Here is a 22842-nt window from a genome sequence, read left to right as displayed (position 1 = left end):
CCGGGAGGTGGGGTGTCCCCATCCCCCTGCGCCTTGCGGTAGCGTTCACTGCTTTGCGGAAAATGTGATGACTCGGCAGCCCCTGAGTTTCCAGGCCTGGTTCCAGCTGCTGGGTGGAGAAACTTCTGCAGTTGTCTTTAGGTTTGGCACAGCTGAAGGCTTCATGGTCAGGGGGGACTGGAGGGGAGATCCAGCATCCCAGCTGAAGGAGAGCTCTCTCTCTCTGTGTCCCTACCTGAGGTGGCCGTGGGGAAGTCAGGGCTGGCACAGGATGAGCAGCTTCTGTCCCATGTGGGGGCTACTGAGCCCTGCACGCCAGGGACAGGGCCTCAGCTTGGCTCCCAGCAGTGCTTTGGGCTGTTTCCACTGCAGCCACAGCCCAAACTCCCTGAGCCGAGGGAGCACAGCCACTGGGACCCGAGGTTAAATAAGCAGGGCTGGTTTACACACATGTCCCCATGGCAGGGGGTGACAGCTCGCTGTGCCACCAGGACATGCAGAGGCTCTGAAAGCTGCTGGGTTGTCTCCTGGTCCATGCTCAGAGGCCAATCCCACCCTGGTGGGCACCAAAGCCCATCCTCTTGCTGAGTGAGGTTACCTCTCCTCCTGGTTGGGGAGGTGCAGGGCAATGGCACAATATGGCAGCGAGATCTAAGGGAACACTGTATTCCAGAAATCCCTACTTGGCTGCCTAGCTCAGAGACCAGAACAGGTAAAACAGACCCTTTGCTCCTTGGGCAAGCCACTGTCCAGAGCAACTGCCTCAGCGGGAGAGTTGTGCCCCCATGCAGGGCTGCAGCAGCAGAGGCTGTGGCTGGAGGTGGAGATGGGTGGAGGTGGAGATGGCTGGCTTTGCAGGGGCTGGTGCAGGGGCACTGAGGCTGTGCCCGGGCAGGTGCAGGAAGTTTGCAAGGCCTCGGATTCTCTCCAGCTGGACCGAGCAGGCACAACCCAGCTGGAGTGTCCCAGGACTCCAGTGGCTGGGTTTGTCCTCTTGCTGGCCTGGAACTGTTCTTTGGTATGCTTTGAAGCTGCAGGAGCCCCACCTTGACTCTAGGGAAAACCTCCCATCCGTGCTACCACTGTAGGGGACACTGCCTTTGACACTGGGTCATGCAACATCTTTTTCCAGGACTTTCCTTCAAAATCTAGGGTGCCTCCTGTCCCATGTCCCTGGATCACAATTCTCAGCCTAGCAAGGCCCTCCATCCTCACAACCAGCCCCTGCTCCATCAGCCAGGGGCTCCCCGAATTCAGCTGTTCCATCACCTGCCACACTCCAGGGACACCAGAGTCCCCAGCACTGCTTGCACTGCCTCTATCCCAGCCACCCTCCAGGTGAACCTCCAGGCTGCTCACAGCAGCAAACAACCCCGCGCTCCCCATCCACAGTGTGGTCACCTGTGCTGGCAGCCTGCACCCCGCAATGGACCTGTGAGGGACATCCAGTGAAAGCCCCTTTGCAAACGTGTTTGGGGAGCAGCCAGCTGTAACATTCTTGATCCTGCCCTGGGCCCCCGGGTAAACCTGGCAAACCCTCACTGCAGCAAGGAGCTCCAGCCTCCTCCCAGCCGGCTGCAGCTGCCCAGCTCTGGAAAGGGGCCTTTAAAAACAGTCTCCAGCCCACTGGAGACGGCAGCAATCAGACCCAAATCTCCCCCTGTCTCATTTCTGGGGAGGTACTCCATCTCAGGGGCTGGAGGACCTCAGCCCAGTGCCTGTGAGCACTCACCTTGCACTAAACAGGGAGTGGCCAGCTGCCCATCAGGGCAGTGCCCAGCAGCAGGGATGAGTATCCCCAGAGCTGTCTGTGGCACTGCTTGATGGGTCAGCCTCATCACCCCAGGTGCTGGTGGATCTCAGTCCCAAGGCTTATCAGGAGATCTCCAAGAGCCACAGCTGTTACCCTGGGCATCCATTACTTGAGCAGATGCACCCATGGCATTTTTGGCATTCAGCCCTTGGAGCTGTGGGCATTAAAGGTTAAAAATCTTTTCTGTGCTGGAGCCAAGGCATTGCCTTCTGCTCCCACCTTGATCTCTGTGTTCAGGGTACAGGGAGGGATAGGTCTGGAGACAGTGACATGAAGAGGCTCTGGTGGTAGAGCTGTACCTTTCTGCTGGGGGAGAACATCTGAGTCCTAGACAGAAGTGACAAACAGGCCCTCACTGCTGGGCTGAGCTGCAGGGCCAGGGCTCCTTTATCCTCAGCCCATTCCAGGCAGGGACCTCTGCAGAGACGTGACTGTGACCACGGACCCAGACTCCTGGCACCAGTCCCATTTGGCCGGGACCTGGGAAATTAACTGTTGTCCATGCAAAGGGAAGGGGATTCATGTTCCCTGTCCCCTTTTCCAGCTGGTTCCATCAGCCTGGGGGTTATCAGAAAGGTTGGGGTATGGATGTGGGGCTGGAGATGCATCCTAGACCAGGTCCCCTGTGTCCCCCTCTCTTCTTAACTGCATGCAAGAGCTGGAGCTTTCCTGTGTCCTTGTCCAGATACTGGGAGTTGTTCTATCTGTCGCAGGTCCCACCTGACAAACTTCTGAGTCTTTTGTTGAAGGACTCTGGTGTTCTAGAAGACAGGTGGGGGATGTGTCCTGCTCTGACAGCTCGGTGGGTTACAGGAATGAGCAGAGCTTGAATAGCCCCCATAGGTGGCCGTGCTGGCTACTGGGATAGACTCCCACGACCACAAAGGCTTGCTGGCTTCCGGACTGATGCATCACTGAACCTCTTCCAGCACTGTCCCAGATCCCCAGCGCTGATGTGAAGCCAATGGCATCTCTGCTCTGAATGAGAGCTGGCACTCCGCCACGCATTGCACAGACACCGCAGAGCACCGCCCTGCACGCAGCCCGGGGCACAGCCCGGTCCCCGGGGCAACCCCCCGAGGTACAGCGCCCTCCCACCCGGGCACAGCTCGCTTCAGCCACCCCTCAGACGGGCAAAGCGTGGTTTGGGCACCTCTGTGCCCGCGGGATGCCACGGCAGGAGCCTCTCAGAGCGCGCACTCCCCCCGCCGCAGCCTGCGGGCCGCCGTGCCACGGGCACGGCACAGAAACACCCCCACCCCTGCCCTCGGCGTACCCAAACCCGCTCCCCAGCCGCACCTGCGCCGCAATTACAGCACACCGAGCCGAAGGGTGCCCGAAGGTGCGGCACAGGGAGGGCAGAGGGTGCACAGCACTCACAACTCCACACTCGTGCCCCGGCTCCCTCCAGCACCCCAACCCTCCTTCCCTCCCGCCCTCCCCGCGCTGGGGTTGGTTCGGGCGCGCCCTCCCAGCCTGGAGCCGCCATCAGTCCAGTCCGGTCTCCTCCCCTCCCGCTCCTCCCGCCCCTCCCGCTCCAGCTCCCGGAGCTCCCGCTGATGCCAGAGCGGGCTCCCGCCCGGCAGAGCCCCCGCCGCAGCGAGGACCCCGGGAGCCCGGCCAGCAGCGAGCCTCCGGCACAGCCGGCAGCTCTGCCCGCAGCCCGCAGCCGCTCTCCCGGGCCAGCTGCCGAGTCACCGCAGAGGACACGGACCTGCGGCGACAACAGCAAATGCTCCCAGCGAGAGGCAGCCGCCCCCGCTGGGCTTCTCCCAGGCTGGAGGCGAGCTCTGCCCCCGCCCAGGGCCAGCGGGCCCGGCCGCGGTACCACGCGCTGGCCGGTCCCCATTGATGTCATCTTGTCACCCGCGCTGGGAAAGCATGTGGGGACACGGCTCCTGGCTGCCGTGGGACACGGGGCTGGCTGGGGACAGCCGCTGCTAAGAAACTGCCCCCCCACCCCAACTTTGGCATCCCTCTGATCTGCTGCCACCAGGTCCCCATGAGGTCACTGCTGCTGCCGCTGCTGGTGCTGTGGGTGCCGCGGCTCCCAGGGACCCTGGCAGAGGTAAGCGCTCGACTCCCCAGCCCCCTTCGGCTCCGCAGCCCTCGGCTGCCAGCTCGCTGCCGCGGGGGCTGCCCCGCCGGCCAGCGACTCGGGCTGCGGGCTCCTCTCTCTGGCCGTGCTGCTGCGCCACATCAGCGGCTTCGCCATCCCGAGCGGCGCTTCCCCCGCTGCTCCTCGGCCCCGGGACCTGGGCCCGCTGCCTGGCAGCGCAGCGTGTCCCTGTTGCCGTGGCTGCGCGGCTCCCCGCCCGGCACTGGCTGCTGTTCCCAGGGGTCCCCAGCCGCTTCGCTCTCCTCTGCCAAAAGCGCCGCGATCGGAGGGGAGCCGGCACGAGTCTGCCCGCAGAGCCGAGGGAAAAGAACGCCAGGAAGATGATGGTTCTGCTGGGGCTTGTTGCAGGACAGGGAGTGGGCAGGAGACATTTCCTTTAACGTGGGGGGAACTGACGCCAGTCCAAAGCCGGGCACACCCTGCTGGGAGCAGGCTGTGAGAGAACGGGAGTTGCTGCTGCTGGAGAGGGTGCCAGGGGCTCCGGGGATTCTGTTTTGCCCGTTTGGGGTGGCAGCTGGACTGAGGTCTGTGGTCCCTCCGTCCTCTCCCCTTGATGGTGGGAAGGAGGTGTGCCTGTAGAGGGAATGAGATTGCCAGGCCCTGTGCAGAGCTCAATCCCTCCCTCTCTCTCCAGATATTTTCCTGTGCCCTAGCTGCTTTGGTGGCCTTTTCCCCTGCGGTCATGACCTCGTGTTGTCTGCAGCCCCAGGACCCATGCCAAAGGCCAGGGCAGCCCACAAGCTGCATTTTCCAAGTCTGTATCTCTGCCTTGGTTAAGGGAGGTCTGAGAAGTGACCCAGGCTCTCCTAGGAAAAGGGGTCGCAGCCCACAGATGCCATCTGAGGGTGGGAGCTATGCCTGGCACAGAGCACCTCTCCCAGGTGTTGGTCTCAGCTCATCCTCCCCTCTCTCACTTGACACTTTCAATCCCCCAGGGCGAGGGATGCAACCACACAGCACAGGCAGGGCTGGAGGGCCGGGATGCACGTGGTGAAAGAGGTGAGTCACAGCAGGAGCTGCCTGAGGAGGGCAGGATGGTCCATTGCCTGGAGGAGTGAGATGAGCAGATGTGCTGTACCAGGACTCTTGGAATTAAGAGTAGCTTTGTAAATATTCTGCTTTAGGCTGACTACATGCCCAGGGAAGGGAGAGTCAGTCCCATCCTTCTCCAGCAACCAGTTGTGTGGGGGCACTGTGAGAGATGGACAAGGCTCCAGAGCTCTCTGCTTCCACAGAGCACCAGCTGGGCTCAGTGGCAGTGCAGCCATAGGTGGCCTGCTCAGAGCCTTGGAGTTGTCTGGGTAGGATCAGAATCTGTAAGGCAGCCCCATGGCTGCTGTAGCCTGGAGCCAGCACAGTGCCCACATGGTATCAGCCTGTGCCAGTGAGAAATCACCTGGATGATCCACAGGCACCTGTCAGGGCATGAGGTGTATGTGGATGTGGTGTCTGTGCTGTGGTTAGTGGGAACATGAGCAGTGCTGGGGTCACAGACCTCTGGCCCATTTTAGGTACATTTGTGCTGCAGATGTGAGGAAGGTGACAGAGGGAGGCAGGTGATGAAGCCACTGGAAACTCGAGAGAAGCAGAGAAACATGGGCCGAGAGCTCACACCTTCAGGAGATGAGAAAGATCTTGCAGTAACAAACCATCCCTGTCTGACACCAGGCAGGACACTGAGCTGTGGGTTGCCTTCAGGTCAGCTCTGCCTGGTGCCCTGGGTGTCTGCTGACAGCGAGGGTAGCCCAAGGCAGCTGGCCCAGGTGTACACACCTCACCCATGGCACCCAGCTACATTTAGTTAGCTAAATGTTACCCTTCCTGAGCTGTCTGATCGTAAATATGCACTTGAACTTCTCAGGGATCGCACTGTGGGGCACTACGTGCTTCTGTTCATGTCCATCTGATGTCCTCTGGTCCTTTTGCCCCCACCAGCAAGCTCCAAACCACAGCATTGCATGGAACAGAAGTTGCACATGGTTCTGAAAGTCTTCAGCTCTGGGAAAGACACACACAGCTCCTGAGCAGTGCCAGCAGTGTCCCTGCTCCAGGCTCACCCCACTCTGCTCCTCCCTGGCTGTGTGAAGGGTGCCCCATGGCAGGCCTCCGGGGCAGTCACTGTGCTTGGCTCGTGCTGCCTCACTGTGCCAGACCCTGTGTAAGCCTGTCATAACACGTTGCACGCCATAAATTTTAAGTGCTAATTATTTCACAAATGTCTTATTAGCACTAGAGCTGTTCTGGCATTGTCCAAAGGCTGAGTGCCATAGAAAGTTTATGAATGTGGCACCTGGGGACTTGGGTTAGTGCTGGACTTGGCAGTGCTGGGGGAACAGTTGGACTCACTGATCTTAAAGGACTTTTCCAACCTAAATGGTTCCATGACTGACAGCAGGGCTGAGGATGGGGTGTGTAACAATCTGCTGGAGACATTGTGAGGCAGAGATGGACCCTGCCCTGGTCATACCACCAGCTTGGGCCTGACAGACAGGCTCTGCTTGGCTCCTGCTGTGTGGGTGACTCCTGAGCAGCTCTAAGGGCAGGAATTCAGTAGCAGTTTCAGCCACCAATTAGGCCAAGCCCTGTATGCTACTTCCCTGTCCCCAAACAGACATTCCATTGGGATGCCACAGCAGTGGCCCCACAGCCCCAGTGCCCTGACCTCACTGCTGCAGCACAGCCAGGGCAGGGACACGCCTGAGCAGGGGCTGGGGCCACTCTGGTCCCACGTTTCCTCCATGCATGCAGTGTCCAACACCTCCCATGTCACCTCTGAACTGGGCAGGATGCGGGTGACTCATTGTATGGATCCCCCCAAAGCAGCCTTTGCCCCTCCTCTGTCAGAGCCCACACAGGGGCAGAGACTATTGCAGGGAGGGTAATGGTTCCATGGTCCCTCTGCCATATCCATCATGCCCCCTGTCTTGCTTCCCCATGGTGGACCCAGAGCCTTCATCCCCTTTTTGGGGGGCTCAGGCCAACCAAGGTGATGAGCAGTGGATTGTACCCAGCTGGGGAACTTCTCTGCCTTAAACCAGGATTCTCTGGACAAAGCCCATAGTGACTGAAGCCTTCTGGTCTTTCTTCAATGGAGCAGATGCTCCGTGCTTAGGGGCATCTTTTTGACAGCTTCCTTTGACCTGAGTCCATGAAGGTTTCTGAATGTTCTTGTGTTTCCCAAAGGCTGGTCAGAGCCCTTAGGGTCAGGATGGTGGCCAGTGCCTGGCAAGGGTGGGTGGCTGGGAGCTGACCCTGCAGGCTGGCACCCAACACCACCGATCCCTGCTGAGAGTTTTGGATTTGCCTCTGCAGGCACGCTCCTGAATGTCAGTGTGAGTGACTATGACCGGTCAGACTCCCTCCTCCTGTCCTGGGATGAGCCAGAGGGAGGTGCCAGGGGATATTTCCTTGCCCTGTCCCCTCTGGGGTCAGGCATGCTGCTGCAGAATGGCTCTGCTGGACCCAACACCACCAGCTTCTGGTTCCATGGGCTGACTCCTGGCATGCGCTACGAGATCGAGGTGACAGCCACGCTGGCCTGCATGGACACCACCAGCCAGACCATCACAGCACAGACAAGTAAGGCCTCCCCAGGACCTCAGTGCTCCTTTCAGTGTTTGTTGTGCTGTTTGGAGTCCTACTTGTTTGTGGGAGGTTGGGCTTTTCCTCACTTTCTCAAGAACTAGGCTCCTTCCTGGGTCCCCAGAGTCTTAGGGGTCATTCCCTCACCCTTGTGTTGGAAGGGTCCTGCCCCTGCAGCTTGTATGGGCTGGGTTTATGCTGTATCTTCTCCTCCTAGAATAATGGAGGTAACGATGGACCAGCCCAAGATATGGCTTGCAGAGAACTGAGGGAAATCTCATGCCTGGAATCAAGAAATAGCTACAAGGAAGGAGCATCTGCTCCACAATTTTGGGACATCTCTGTCAATCATGGCTCACCCCCAGGCTTTGCTCTGTGCCAAGGGCTGGAGAAGGGGGCAGGGCTGGTGGCTCTAGTGCCCAGGTGGGGATGGCAGCCCTTGTTTGCACCTCTCCAGAGGATCCTTGAGTAAATCAGTGCAGGTGAAAGTGGGAAATCTAGAAAAGGAGAGTAGAGCTGGAGGGAGGAGACTGAGCAGTGGAAGGGTTGGTGTCAGGCAGCAGTGGCAGAAGCAGAAGCTGGTTGTCACAGAAAGGCAGGTGGCAGGACCCACAGGGCCAGCAGAAACAGAGGACCTGTCAACAGGTGAACTTCCAGGTGATGATGGCGTCACCTTTATGTGTTGGCCCTGACCAACTCCATTCCCTGCTCCATTCAGAGGAACTGCTGAGACTGATCCAAGGGGATGGTGCAGCCCACACAGCCCGTAGGAGGCTGGTGAGTGGTCAGGGAGGTCATGGGGCTGTGCCTGGGGAATCCCTGCTGAAGCCCCTCTACTCTGGAGGCAGGCTGAGAGAGCTGGGGCTGTTCAGCCTGGAGAGGAAAAGGCTCCAGGGTGATCTTAAAATGCCTTTTAGTATCCAAAGGGGATTTGAAAAGAGAGAAATAGGGGCTTTTTACATGGGCAGATGGTGGCAGGACAAGAGGGAAGAATTTTAAACTGGCAGAGGAGAAGTTTAGATCAGATTTTAGGAAGAAATTCTTCCCTGTGAGGGTGGTGAAGCCCTGGCACAGGTTGCCCAGAGAAACTTTGGCTGCCCCATCCCTGCAAGTATTCAAGGTCAGGCTGGACAGGGCTTGGAACAGCTTGGGCTAGTGGAAGGTGTCCCTGCCATGGCAGGGAGTGGGACTGGGTGAGCTTTAGGGTCCCTTCCAGCCCAAACCCTCCCAGGATTCTGTGACCGGGTCCTGTGAAGCTGCCTGGCAGGACCTCCCCAGGCAAAGGCAAGTTCCACCTTGTGAGCAGCTTGCCAGCTCAGGCTCTCACAGAAGCAGCCAGCAGTGTCTGTCATGTCCCATGCAGGTCCCTCACCTGTCCACAACCTGACTCTGAGCAGTGGTGGCAGCTCCACCTCGCTGCGCGCGGCCTGGGCACACGGGCACGGCCGGCGGGACGGCTACAGCCTGGCACTGTGGCACAGCCACTCCCAGAGCCTGGTGAGGAACGTGTCCCTCCTGCCCAGTGCCTCCACCTTCCTCTTCGACGGGCTCCTGGCTGGCAGCGAGTATGCCCTGAAGGTCAGCACGCTGGCCGGGCCCCTGCAGGCCAGCACCAGTGCCCACCAGTGGACAGGTAGGGAGTGATGGGTGCGCTTGCCCAAGGGGGAAGGGGTGGTAGGAGGGGTTTGGCAGGAAGGATGCAGTACATGTGCCGGGCTGGCAAGGGGAGGAGGTCTCCAGGCTTGTGAATGGTGGGGAACAGCTGGAGTGTTTCACATCCCCACTGTGAGCCGAGTGCCTGGGCCAAAGGGAAGACTTTGCACCTTGGGCCTGCCTTGCAGCACCCATAGCTTGGATTTGTCTGTTCCCAGCAGAGAGGGGCAGTCTGGGGATCCTGGAGCTCTTGGCTGCTGAGAGCTGCAGGAGTGCTGCAGTATCCAGTCTGCCACCCCTCTGCCCTGCAGCCTGAAAGAACATGACAATGTGGAGGGACCTCAAGGGCCCTCCAACCCGTGTGGGAGGGGGCACGGGAGAGACATCCCTCAGTAAAACCCTACCAGACCTTCAGCTGCCATGCCATAGAGAGCAGCTGTGGGGGCTCCTGGGGAGAGAGGAGGCTCCAGGGACCACCAACCCCAGTGCTGAACCTTCTGTGTCCTGCTCTTCCCCTCAGCTCCCTCCATCCCCACCCAGCTGAGGCTCAGCCCAGGTTCCAGCACCAGCCTCGTTGCCTCCTGGGCAGGTGCTGCAGGGGCTGCCTGGCTCCACCTGGAGCTCCGCAACCTCCTCACCCAGAAGGTCAGCACGACCCTGTCAGCCAGGAGGGGCCTCAGCAGCTACACCTTCCAGCATCTCCACCCTGGCACTCACTACTGGCTGGGGCTCAGTGCCACAGCTGGGCCCTACACGGCCGTGGGACCCAATGCCACTGCCTGGACATGTGAGTATCACCTTGGTGCCCTCAGCTTCCTCCCTGCCTCTGGTCCAGCCTCTGAATCCAAAGGTCTTCTGCCAAAATGCAGCCTCCTTGGGTGCACAGGGTGATTTTGCTTGGACCTGGCCAAAAGCTGCTCCAGGACCCAGCTCTGGGGCACTGCTATAGTGGGGCCAGTGAATCCTTCAGCAGGATCCCCTGTGCTGGCCTGCTTCTCCCTGGGATGCAGTGGGAGCAGCCTGTGGGCTCTCCCCTAGAAGGAGGATGGAAGGGCAGCAGATCCCAGTGGTGTTCAGTGCTGCTGGGGCTTGGCTCTCATGTGCCTCAGGGCTGTACAAGGACACCAGAAAAAATGGGGCAAGGGGGCAGCAGCTGAACTGGTTTGAACTGGAGGCCTCAGGGAGGAGCTTATGCAAGAACAAGAAAGACTTTTTACATGGGCAGAGATTGATAGGACAAGGGGTGAATGGTTTTAAACTAAAATAGGAAAGATTTAGATCAGATGTTAAGAAGAAATTCCTCCCTGTGAGGGTGCTGAGGTGCTGGCACAGGGTGCCCAGAGAAACTTTGGCTTCCCCTTCTCTGGGGGTGTCCAAGGCCAGGTTGGACAGGGCTGGAGGGCTGGATAGTAGAAGGTGGCCCTGCCCATGGCAGGGGATGGGAATGAATGAGCTTTAGGGTTCTTTTCAATTCAAACCATTCCACAGTTCTGTGGTTCTATGAAATGGATTTTCGGTGCTCTTTGATTGTTGTCAAGGATATGTTTTGGTAGCACCTGATCACCTCATCCTGGTGGATGTTCCCAACATGATGGGTGCTGTGCAAATACAGCCAAGGAATCCAGGATCCTCTGGCAGGTCAAAACAGTGAGGGCAGCCCTCCAGAACCCACTATTGCACCCTGCTCTGGCCTCAGGTTGATGAGCACCCTGAACGAGGGGGACTTTGCTGGTGACACCATGTCCAAAGCCCAGTAAAAAGTTCCAGTCCTGAACTTGCTCTCCCAGATGTTTCCAGAAAAACCAGGAGGGAAATGAAGGGGGCAGAGCAGATTCACACTGACCACCAAGGTAGCATTGGTCCTCAAATGATGGAGGTGCAGACTCAGAGCTGCTGTGGCCAGTGACTTGTCCTGGCACTGGCCAAACCACTGGTCATGTGTATACACCACCAGGTGTCAAATCTCCAGCTCCTTCCTGCTCCACCTGCCAGCCCGGGAAGCTGGAGCCTGCTCCCTGCTCCCTGCAGATGGGATTTTGGAAGGCCTCCAGAGCTCCAGCTGGTTTCTTTCTGCTCTGGAGTGAGGCTGATCCCTGCCGTTGCTGTCTGCAGCTCTGACCTGCTCCACTGAACAAAATTCCCCCATGCCAGATGCACGAGCCAGGGGCGTCTGGCCAGGAGTTTGGTCCAGGCCAGTTCCTGGGAATATCAGTAAGCTCATGGTGGGATGTGAATGGAGTGGAAGGAGACTTTTAGGAATTTCTCAGCAAGGCTGCCAGCTTTGTCTGGACTCTGTTAGTCCAGGAATGCTTGTGCTGGGGAGTAGAGATGGCTCGCTCCAAAAGGATGTCTAGGGCTGGACGTAACCCTGCAGGCATGAGGCTCAGGAGAGGCAGAGGTACAGAGTACCCCATAACCCTGACTCACACAATCCTGTTCCCTTCCAGACCCCTTGAGTCCCGACAATGTGACCCTGAGCAGTGCAGAGGAGCAGAACTCCTTACAGGCTCGCTGGAGTGTCCCAGGGGGACAGAGGGACTTCTACCTGGTGACACTGCGGGAGGGAGAGGACAGTGCTCCAACGAGGAACATCTCCGTTGGTGGGGACAACGATCACGTCACCTTCCACGGGCTGAGCCCTGGCCAGCAGTACTCTGTGCAGGTGGTGGTGGTGGCAGGGCCCTACAGGGCATCAGCACAGAGCACAGCAGCCTGGACAGGTGAGCAGAAAGCCCATGTGTGGCCTTGGGGCTGCTCCTGCTGCCTGGAGGGGGCTGGGGGTGAGGCAGGCACAGGGACAGGCCACCTGGGACACTGGCCTCAAGAGCAGGTTGTGGATCAGAGCAGGAAATTCTGCCTCCCTGCAGTTCCTGGTGAGGGTGGGCTCAGAGGTCCTGGGCAGGCTTGTGCCAGCAAGTGTCAGGCACAGATCAAGACCAGATCCTGCTCTGTGCCTTCTGGACTCTGGCAGGTTGCAGGCAGCTTCCTGCCTTCCCCTCACCACAGCTGGATGGGTGGGCAGGGAAGCACCACCAGCCCCCCAGGGGCATCTCCATGTGCTCAGTCTCTCCTGGGTGACCTGTGGAGCCACACTTGGTGCTGTCACAGAGCTGCCACTCTGGGAAGGGATGGCTGGAACAGTACACAGTGTGGGGAGGTACCCACCCAACCCGTGGTGCTGGGGGCACTAAGAGCTCTCCCTGCAGCCCCTTCTGCCCCTGTGTGGGGTGGAGACAACTGCAGTGTCACAGAATCACAGAACTGTTAGGGTTGGAAGGGACCTCTGGAGATCATCTAGTCCAACCCTCCCTGCTCTAGGGTCACCTAGAGCAATTTGAAAAGCAGAAAATATCTTGTGAAAGCAATCTTCCTGCCTGATGCACTGCCCCGTGTCACGCTGTCCTTGTCCCTTGCAGAACCACAAGCACCATCTGGCGTGAGCCTGTCCAGCCAGGGTAGCCCCCACAGCCTGCTGGCCAGCTGGGAGGAGGCCACAGGGGAGGGCTATCTGCTGGTCCTCAGCCTTGCAGAGCACCCTGTGAAGAACAGCTCCTTGCCCAGGGGTGTCACGAGCTTCACCTACGAGGGCCTCCACCCTGGGACCCTGTACACCTTTGAGGTCAGCACTGTGGCTGGTCCCTACACGTCCTCACCCCGCTGCATCTCCAACTGGACACGTGAGTGCCACAGCCCCGGGTTCCCCCTGGATCCTGCCCTTCCCCTGATGTCACACCTCAGGGCACTGACAGCACACATCTTCTACAGCTTAATCCAGTAACTGGGCAAAAGGCTCAGCAGGAGGCAGAGGTGCTGCTGGATGTGTCTGACCCTGCTGTTTCCCAGACACCAGGCACAAAGGGCAGCTGAGCCCAGTGCCCTTTTCCTCAGCCACCCTCCTGTGGCACTGCTCAGGCTGTCACTGCCTTCAGCCATCCCCTCCACCACCCACCACCTCCTCCAGCACCAATTTTTTCTCTGCCGGTTTGAGCTGTACTGGCCCAGTCCCTGCTGGACTGGTGTGTGGGTGTCAGCAGGGGTGGCAGTGGTCAAGACACCTGGATTCAGGTTTTCCCAGGGAAGGGACTCCTGCCCCAGCACATTTGGAGCTGCACTTCTGCCAGGTGATTCTGGACCTTTCCTTTTCTAGATCCTTTGCCCCCAGAGCAGCTGACCCTCAGCAATGGGGGCCGCAGCACCTCTCTGCAAGCCTCCTGGAGAGCAGTTTCCTCTGGCAACACTGGCTACACAGGGACCCTCTGGGAAACCAAGTCCAAGGAGAAGGTCAGGAATGTGACTGTGGGGAGTGACTGGACCAATGTCACCTTGGAGAACCTGGTCCCTGGGCGGCAGTACACGCTGGAGATGGCTGCTATGGCTGGGCCTTACAGATCCCCTGTGAGATCAGCCACTGACTGGACATGTGAGTGTGGCAGTCCTGCCTCACCCTGCTGCAGGTCACAACCACCCTGTGAGAGTAGAACGCTCAGAGTCAGAGTGGCCCATGTGTGGGGAGGTGGGGAATCAGAGACAGGGGTGCATGGAGAGACAGAATGGGCAGTCAGCTGGAGCCACATTCAGCCATGCTGGAAGTAGAAGGGTCTGCAGTGCAGGAGGAATCCATCACTGAAGAGAAAACATTCCCAAATGTCACCCAGGGGAAGGTGGAGACCCACTCCTCTGTCTGCTGTGGGGCAGGAGCTCTGGCTGCTCTGGGTTTGCTGTGCTCACCCCTGAGCTAACCCCAGCAGGCACAGACAGGGGAGGGTGCCCAGGACAGCCCCACAGCACAGCAGAGCCTCCTCTCACTGCCTGGCTGTCTCTTCTCTCTCAGACCCCCTGGCTCCATCCGGCGTGACGCTGACCAACACCCGGCGCCCAATGGGGCTCTCGGCCTTCTGGGACAGGGCTGCTGGTGATGTGGACCAGTTCCATCTCCAGCTCTACAGCAAGAGCCATGCAGCACACAGGAACACCTCAGTGGGGCCAAACACACACAACTTCACATTCCTGGGGCTGTCCCCTGGCACTCAGTACTTCCTGAAGGTGACTGTCCTCGCTGGCCCCTACAGATCCTCGTCACACTTTGCCACTGAGTGGACATGTGAGTCAGATGTATTCCCAGTCTCTTGCAGGGATGGGACATCCTGGCACTGCCTGCAAGGCTAGCAGTGACACAAACGTGTCTGGGTGGAGGGAGGGCTCCAGTGAGACCTGCATGCTCCCTGTCCTGGCAGACAGAGCACGTGTCCTAGCTTAAGTGCTGTGTGCTGGGCCCCAAAAGATCCTTTTCCCCAGCTTAGGTTTTCCCCAGTCACGTTGAACCTTTTGCCTATACCACTGGTGATCTCAAAACCAGCCAGGGGCTGGTGGGAGAGGGATGTAAGAAAGGAAGCACAGAGACCTGTATGGGCTTGCTGCTCCCTCTCTGTGGAGCAGAGCAGCCCACTGGGAGCTGGGTGCTCTCAGCACCTGCCTGCCAGCAGCACCCTGGGGACATGCACAGGCAGCTTGCATGTCCCCCAGGAGAACAGAAACAGTGTTCAGGTGCTCCCACTTCTCTTTCAGCCCTGTGCAGAGGTGCAGGCTGTGCCCTGGCTTCTCCAGGTGGTTCCTCCACCACCTCATGGGTGTCCATGCTCTGCTTCCCTCCAGATCCACTGTCCCTGGCTAACGTGAGTGTGCAGCCTGGCCGGGACCCCCAGGAGCTGCACGTGAGCTGGGTGGAGTCCGGAGGTGGCAGAGATCACTTGGTGCAGCTCTCAGTGGCTGAGTCCCTGTCCATCATCAGGAATGTGTCTGTGCCCCGTGGGGTGACCCAGCTGGACCTGGAGGGGCTGGTGCCAGGCTCCCGGTACCGCGTGGAGATCATTTCCCAGGCTGGGCCTCATCGCATCTCCTCTCAGACTGCCGTCGGCTACACTGGTAGAACACAGCTCCCCTGCTCCCACAGCCTCGGGCACTGTGTGGATGCCCAGAGTCCTCCAGCTCCCAGCTTCATTCCCAAGCTAGAGTCAGTTCTGCCCAGCCCAGGTGTGCCCCAGTGACACTGTTTCTCTCCCGCAGTCCCGCTGCCTCCTCGTTCCCTGTCTGCCAGCCCCGTCAGCATGGCCCGGGCTCTGGCTGTGCACTGGGAGGCTGCTCCTGGGCACAGGGATGGATACCTGCTCAGCGTGCTCCAGGAGGGCTCTTCTGCACAGCCAAGGAACCTGGAAGCAGGGAAGGACAGCACCAATGTCACTGTGCCACAGCTGGAACCAGGAACATGCTATCTTGTTAGGATCTGGGCAGTGGCTGGGCCCTACCGCTCCCTCCCCGAGAACATCACCGGCTGCACAGGTCAGCATCTGACACCCACGCGTGATGCGATCAGTGTTGGCCCCTGGGGAGATGAAATGAGAGGAGAGGAGGGCAGGAGGAGGGCACTCTGGCCTGGTTCCTGGTGGAGCTGGCCTGTGGTCACATCCTGCTTCTCACAGTCTCCGTGTACGAAGATGGCTGCATGTTCAGAAGTGGATCTTTTCCTCTCTGACTCGTGTGTCTTGTTTTTCCTCACAGTTCCTGCTGCACCAACAAACCTGCGCCTTACCAACCCAGGTAGCTCCTCAGAGCTTTACACATCCTGGAATGAGCCCCCTGGCAGGAGGGACCACTACCATGTTACTCTGTATAGCCTCAGCACCCAGAGCAGGATTCAGGTCCAGACCTTGAGTCCAGATGCTCTGAACATCACCTGGACTCACCTGGAAGCAGGCAGCAAGTTTGCTGTGCAGGTCACTGCTGTGAAAGGCTCATTAGAAGCCTCTTCCATCAACGTCACCCAATGGACATGTGAGTCTGACTGGCTGGGTTGGGCCCAGTGTCCCACTGTGAGCCTCCACCTGATCCTTCCCGAGCCCCCACTGCCACCTTCCCCATCCCAAGCCATGCCCACAGCTTCTGTGTGATGGTCCCACCTTTCTTCTCACTGCCCTCACTCCATCCTGGGCACAGAGCCCATCCACCCCAGAGGCTCTGGTTATCTCCCCTGCCACAACCAGCTGCAGACCCCAGGGATGATCCGCTCAAAGCCATGTGCCCTGCCTGGCCCTTTGTGCCCAGGCTTCTCTCCAGAGGGTCTCTGGTCCAGCCTGCCTAGAGGAACCCTGGGCACAGCAGCCAGCTCTCAGCACTGAGCAGGAGGGCTAACTGTCTCCCTGTTGCTTTGCAGATCCCTTGGCCCCTGTGAACCTCACCCTGAGCAGCCCCTCGGGCTCAGCACTGGTGGTGTCCTGGGCAGTGCTGGGCCGAGGGGCAGAAGGCTTCGTGGTGGATGCCCATGACACAGTGTCTGCCACTCCCGTGGGGCACACGCTGCTGCCTGGGCATGCCAGGAGTCACATCCTGAGGAGCCTGAGCCCTGGCACCCGCTACAGTGTGGCAGTGAGTGCCACAGCTGGGCCCTTCCATGCCAGCACCCCCAACCTCACCCACTGCACACGTGAGTATGATGTTCTCCTTGCAGTGTTTTCATCAGATCTCCCCTTCCCAGTTCAGTCAGGGACCATACTGGTGCAGCTGTCATGCTTACCTCTGCCACCCATGCAAGTACCCAGAGCTTGTTCTCTGCTGGATGCAGCATGAGGAGTCTGTGCCACACTGTGGTAGCCACCCACAGCCATCCACAGTCTCAGCCAGCAGCCAGGCAGGAAACAGCTGCCACAGAGTCAGAGCCAGCCTGTGGCACCCTGCTGCTGCCCCAGCTCCTGCAGCACAGGCTTGGCACAGATGTGGAGCTTCTCCTTGTGCTGAGCCAGGTGTGGCTGCTGGCAGTGACCTGTGTTTCCTCCCCAGGCCCGCTGCCCCCGGCCGCCGTGCGCCTGCTGAGCACAGGGCACCCCGACAGGCTGAGCGTGGCCTGGGGGGCTGCAGCTGGGGGCAGGGATGGGTACACCCTGACCCTGTTCCGTGCCCCTCTGGGCACCGTGGCGGCCACAGCCTCGCTTGGGAGAGACACCCACAACTTCACCTTCACGGGGCTGGCCCCAGGACACGAGTACTCCCTGGAAGCCACTGCCACAGCTGGGCAGTACCAGGCAGCAGCGCCCAAAATCAGTGGCTGGACACGTAAGTACCTGAAGCAGTGTCCTCTGCAGAGGGGTGGGAAATGTCACACCACTGGGCTGTCCTGGGGAGAGTTGGGAGGTTCACGGGGAACCTGGTGGCTTTGGAGATGTGCACACACCTCTGCACAGGTGTGACACTCAGCAGTTAGTGCAGGGGCACACTGCTGGCTGCATGGCACTGGCATGTTCAGCTGTAGGCTTGCACAAGGACATGCTGATAAAACAGGGCTGCCTAGATGTGCCTGTGCTGGACATTCCCTGCCTGTGCTGACCCATCTCCCTGTGTACAGAAGCACAGATGTGTACAGGGCACCTGTACTGTACCTGTGTACAGGAGGCTCACTGCGTCCTTTCCCACAGGGAGAAACCAGCTTACCACAAAGGTTCATGAAATGAACCAGTGTAGTACAAGAAACCATTCCACAGTCCTCCCAGGAGAACAGGTCTTTGCTCTGGAGATGGGCTAATCCAGCACTTCTCCCCACCCAGAGAGATCCTAGGGCTGGTCAGAGAGCAGAGGCTGTGCCAGTGCTTACCTGCCCAGCAGCTGGGTGTGGGAGCACACCTGTGCTCATGGCAGGGTGCAGCTGTTCCCTCTGGGCTGAGGGAATGAGCGTGACCTGGATGAGGAGGGCTTGGCATGTGAGGGATCAGTAAGGGTGAGCATCACTAAAGGTGAGGTGAGATGGAGAAAAGTGAGAATGGGGAGACATTTGTCAGAGGGGTCCTCCCTCGGGGAGCACCTGTCCTGCTGCACGATGGCCGTCAGGTGTCTGTGTCCTGCTGCTCAGTGTCCTGTCCCTAACACAAGCTGTGGTGGCTCCCCAGGCCTGCTGCTGCCCCAGCTCCTGCAGCACAGGCTTGGCACAGATGTGGAGCTTCTCCTTGTGCTGAGCCAGGTGTGGCTGCTGGCAGTGACCTGTGTTTCCTCCCCAGGCCCACTGCCCCCGGCCGCCGTGCGCCTGCTGAGCACGGGGCACCCCGACAGGCTGAGCGTGGCCTGGGGGGCTGCAGCTGGGGGCAGGGATGGGTACACCCTGACCCTGTACCGTGCCCCTCTGGGCACCGTGGTGGCCACAGCCTCGCTTGGGAGAGACACCCACAACTTCACCTTCACGGGGCTGGCCCCAGGGAGCAAATACCTGCTGGAGGTGGCATCTGTGGCTGGCTCCTTCAGGGCACCTGCAGGGAATGTCAGCAACTGGACTTGTGAGTACCTTTTGTGAGGGGATGTGTGTGGCTTCTCTGCTTGTTTTTTCTGCCTCTGTCGGGGTCAGGATTGAAGGCACTTGAGAGGATAGTTCACGTTCGGACTCAGGTGTTTATTGTTTCTTACAGTGTTACAGCCTCAAAACTGTGAGTTCTGCAGTCCTTAGCAAGGCACAAAATGGCTAACTATCTCTTGTTACAAGGTCTTTTAAGGCTAAACTATCCAATTAAGAAATTATTTTGCCTTTTAACCCAATAACTGATCCCATGAAGCCCACAATGTGGACTTTTCTGTCCAATCACAAAATACCATCCAAACCCATGGAGAAGAAGGAAAAAGGAAGAACAACCTGACTCCACCCTAAAACCTCCATCTTTCTTCATATTTATTTCTATATTATAAAACCCCAAACTCTTAAGTTTTCCACCCTGTGATATTACACACTTCTAACCAACTCCACACCCACAATCCCAGTGCTATCAATCAGTTTTGGAAGCTTCTCCACGGCCTCAGGTCAATGCAGTGTTCTCTTGGGGGTCAGTGCCTGTCAGCACAGACAGTCTGAAATTCTCAGCATCAGGGTTCCAGCAGGTGTGTGCCTTGCTGGGCAGTCAGGAAAGCTCATGGCCAAGAACATGGCCCTGCTGACCTTCACAGCAGACCCCAGGCAATGGCAGTGAGCAGAGCTCTGCCCTCTCTCATCAGCCCCACCAGCCTGGGTGAGGGCAGCTGGAGCTCCAGGGCCAGGCTTCAGGGGAGAGCTGGGCAGGAGGGAGCAGCAGCAGGGTGTTCACCTTCCCCTGTCCCCTGGCTGGCTGCGTGTTCCCTCCTCACCCCTCCCCAGGGGACAGGGCTGTCCCTGCTCAGATAAGCACAGAGAAATTTGCAGAAGCTTTGAGCTGCCTCTGGGCTGGGGGGTGGAGCCACACAGTGGAGGCTAAGGGCGCTGTCCATCTAAAAGATCTTCTAATATATATATGTTTTATTTATTTTATCTAGATTTTAATACCTCTTATGTTAATAATATAAAATAAGTTAAAACATTTAAAAATAATAACCTTTAATAAGTTGAGTGTTAATAATATTAAGTAGTTTCACTATATTTAAGTACTCTTAAGCTACATTTTATCACTTTACTATTCTATTAAAATTAAGTCTATTATTCTTTATTATTAAAGTTTATTCATTCTAAGTTTAAGTGCTGTTTAATATAAATTATCCTAAATCTTGTTAAAAGTTATTTATCTAGACTGTAAAATACATAGTTAATTTTCTTAGAGAAGTAAGTGTGGTGCACCCATTCTGGTGGCACTACAGGAGACCCAGGCAGTGTCCAGGGTCCCTTTGCTGACGTGTGTCCTGTGCTGTCTTGGCAGACCCCTTGGCACCCCGTAACGTGTACATGACAAACCAGGGCTACCCCAACAGGCTGAGTGCATCCTGGAGAGCTGAGCCCCAAGGACAAGACAGCTACAGGCTCCTCCTCTATCACTGGGGCTCTGGCATTGTGGCAGCCAACGTTTCTGTTGGGAAAGGCACCAGCAAATTCACCTTTTCTGGCCTGGCTCCAGGACACAAATACCTGCTGGAAGTGGTGTCCGTGGCAGGGCCCTATGCAGCCTCGGCAGGGAACATCAGTGACTGGACAAGTGAGTGTCAGAGCTGGAGATTCTGCATCCTGCACGAGGCTCAGCCTTCCCATCTGGGTGGGCTCAGCACCTGCAGTGGGGAGGGCAGAGACTCAGCCAGGGAGCTGTAGGGTCAGAGAATGGTTTGGGTTGGAAATGGAAGGACCTTTAAAGACCAAGTCCCCTGTTAGTGGCAGGGACATCTTCAACTAGATCAGGTTGCTCAGAGCCCTGTCTAAGCTGACGTTGGATATTTCCAGGGATGGGATGAGATGGGGTGGGAGGTGCCAGTGTAGCAGTGGGATCACGGGCTGGGCAAGCCCTGGTGGATGGGAGAGTGGGGCAGGGCAGTCCTGCTGCCTGGGGCAGGGCCTGGCAGCCACCAGTGCTGTTCCAGGAGGCAGCCTCCAGCCCATGGCCCCACTGGTTGAAGTCTGGCTCCTCCAGGCACGTGTGGCTGAACAAGAGCACAGGATCCCATGGCAGCAGTGCTGCTCTGGTAGATGACACCCACAGCCTGGGGGACCATGAGGCCTCACAGCTGGGGGGGACACCCCACCATTCCTGCTGCATTTTTTCCAGGCACTCAGAGAATTGCTGGCATGGGGTATAAGGGGAGGATGGGCTTTTTTTTTTCTTTTTATGGAATGTGGAAATGCAGATAAGCACAATAAGCCTTTTCATGTGCTCGTCCCCACAGTCCCCACACTTTGCTTGGGGAATCCAGCAGTCCCTGCTCCCACGCTCAGCCATCCCCTGGCAGGGTGCAGGGAGTCATGTGCAGAGCCCTTCGGGCAGGTTTCTAATGAAACTTGCTAATTAGCAGGAGGAAGAATCCATCTCCTCACACTCCTCATTCTGTATGTCCTTCAGCTGCCATTTAAAGGTCATTTCTGGCAAACAGCAGCTGCAGGAATGTTGTCACTGAACATGGGGGGTCTCCTTGTGTCACCCACCTCCTCCTTGTGTCTCTGTAGAATAGAAGAGAGCAGATGCATACCAGTAACTCCTCCTGGTGTGGTTTTTGTTGCAGCCCCCTCAGTACCCCAGAATCTCTCGGCAGTGGCTGAAGGGAACAACACCATGCTGATCTCCTGGGGCAGCATCTCTGGCCAGCAGGACGAGTGCCAGCTGTGGCTGCGGGACCCCCGGAACAGCTCGCTGCCCTGGAGGCACTCCCTGGGCAGAGGACAAGTCCAGCACCTCCTCCAGGGGCTGATCCCAGGCAGGAACTACTCAGTGTCCTTGAGCTGCGTGGCTGGGCCCTACTGGAGCAGCACCAAGCCCTTGGCAGTGCCCGTGGGTGGGTACACGCTGCCATGGGGAGCAGGGCAGGCTGGAAGAGGGAGGAACACCTGGGTGGCCTCGAGTCTGGAGAGTCAACAGAGGCATGGGAAGGGGAGGTTTTGTGGTGGGAGATAGGGAAAGCCAGTGAGGTGACCCTCTGGTAGCCATTGGCTCCCTAAGCTAGCCCCACCACAGAGATCTCCTGGCTGCCTGTGAAGCAGAGCAGGCTTTGCAGCATCCAGTGGGTGATGTCTCGTGTCAGATGTGAGCTCAGGCCCTGCCCATTCCCACTGCCCTGTGGCCCATGGCACAGCAGGCTCCCAGGCTGCAGCTGTCCAGCTCTGCTCATCTCACTGGCCTGGGGAGCAGAAGCTGACAGAGGCAGAGGTTGGGATTTCTCTGATCCAGTGAGCCCAGAGCCTGCCCTGTCTCCTTTGCAGAGCCAAATCCAGTGAAGGATGTGCAGTGCCTACCAGAGTCAAGGAGCCTTTACTTGAACTGGACGAGCTCTCCTGGAGATGTGGAGGCTTATGAGGTGGTGACAGAGAGACTTTCTGAAGGTCCCCCCACCTCCAGGCTTACCATGAGCATCCCTTCAAGCGAGGCCAGTCTGGAGGGGCTGGAGCCCAACTCCTCCTACCAAATCCTTGTGAGCACCGTGGGCATGAACACACTGAGGAGCCAGGCTGTGACTCTGCTCTGCAGCACAGCAGTGGAGCGTGAGTCCCCTCTTTCCACAGGGAAACACCCCAGGAGACATCACCCTGTGCTGCTGCTCAGAGCTGGGGGCTCTTTGGGGTGCCTGAGAGCCCCACGGGGGCAGTGGGTCAGGGCTGCACTGCCCTGCAGTGGGTCGGGGCTGTGGCTGTGCTGCTGGCACCAGTCCCAGGCTGAGCAGGGGGGTCTGGGAGCAGGGACACACTGAGGCTCTGTGCCTGCTGGTTGCTGTTGCAGCCCTGCCCCCGCCCCTGCGTGCAGACGTGTTCCCAGTGGAGGCCAGCTCCACGGTCATCATCTCACCCGAGCTGTTCAGTGAGGAGAACGGGCAGATCGAGTACTATGGAGTCATTGCTACCACCAACGAGTCACGTAAGTGTCCCTGCATGTCCCACTCCGTGCTGGCTCCCTGGAGGGCAGCAGGACCCCTGGGCATCGCTTTGGGACTGTCACTGTCACCTTCCCCTGCAGTGCTGAGGCCCACCCAGGAGATCATGTCCAGCACATGGTACGACCACTACTACGGGACAGAGGACTCCTACCTGGCAGTGCTCATTCCCAACCCCTTCCACCAGAGGAGCTCCCCCGACACCTGGAGGGTGCCAGTGGGGACAGAGGAGTGTGGCCAGTCCAGGGCCACCTGCAACGGGAAGCTGAAAGCCAACGAGCAGTACAGGTGAGAGATGGCAGCGTCCCTCCTGAGGGGAAGGGGCTGGAGGAGAAAAAGGACT

The 22842-nt window shown here is 58.4% G+C and overlaps 1 protein-coding gene across 4 annotated transcripts in view; it reads left to right on the top strand.

The window, feature by feature from the left end:
- The first annotated feature begins 3342 nt into the window (after positions 1-3342).
- LOC135286083 (receptor-type tyrosine-protein phosphatase V-like) overlaps positions 3343-22842 on the top strand; it is a 36093-nt gene continuing 16593 nt past the window's right edge. For 3 of the 4 annotated variants that reach the window (XR_010350600.1, XR_010350601.1, XM_064399040.1), the window contains exons 1-20: positions 3343-3881; positions 4868-4931; positions 7245-7511; positions 8878-9147; positions 9688-9954; positions 11615-11887; positions 12584-12844; positions 13315-13587; positions 13999-14268; positions 14820-15089; positions 15231-15503; positions 15723-15995; positions 16375-16644; positions 16998-17270; positions 18206-18478; positions 19856-20128; positions 21141-21410; positions 21835-22113; positions 22349-22483; positions 22583-22787. Coding sequence is in view for 2 of the 4 variants with exons in the window: in XM_064399040.1 (XP_064255110.1) it covers positions 3816-3881; positions 4868-4931; positions 7245-7511; positions 8878-9147; positions 9688-9954; positions 11615-11887; positions 12584-12844; positions 13315-13587; positions 13999-14268; positions 14820-15089; positions 15231-15503; positions 15723-15995; positions 16375-16644; positions 16998-17270; positions 18206-18478; positions 19856-20128; positions 21141-21410; positions 21835-22113; positions 22349-22483; positions 22583-22787 (4805 nt within the window). In the remaining 2 variants the exon portion in view is untranslated. The remainder of the gene's footprint in view (positions 3882-4867; positions 4932-7244; positions 7512-8877; positions 9148-9687; positions 9955-11614; positions 11888-12583; positions 12845-13314; positions 13588-13998; positions 14269-14819; positions 15090-15230; positions 15504-15722; positions 15996-16374; positions 16645-16997; positions 17271-18205; positions 18479-19855; positions 20129-21140; positions 21411-21834; positions 22114-22348; positions 22484-22582; positions 22788-22842) is intronic. The other variant, XM_064399041.1, reaches the window with a different exon arrangement.

Source organism: Passer domesticus, chromosome 25 (genome assembly GCF_036417665.1).
Source record: "Passer domesticus isolate bPasDom1 chromosome 25, bPasDom1.hap1, whole genome shotgun sequence".
Classification (NCBI taxonomy): Eukaryota; Metazoa; Chordata; class Aves; order Passeriformes; family Passeridae; genus Passer; species Passer domesticus.
This window is presented reverse-complemented; position numbering and strand designations above follow the sequence as displayed.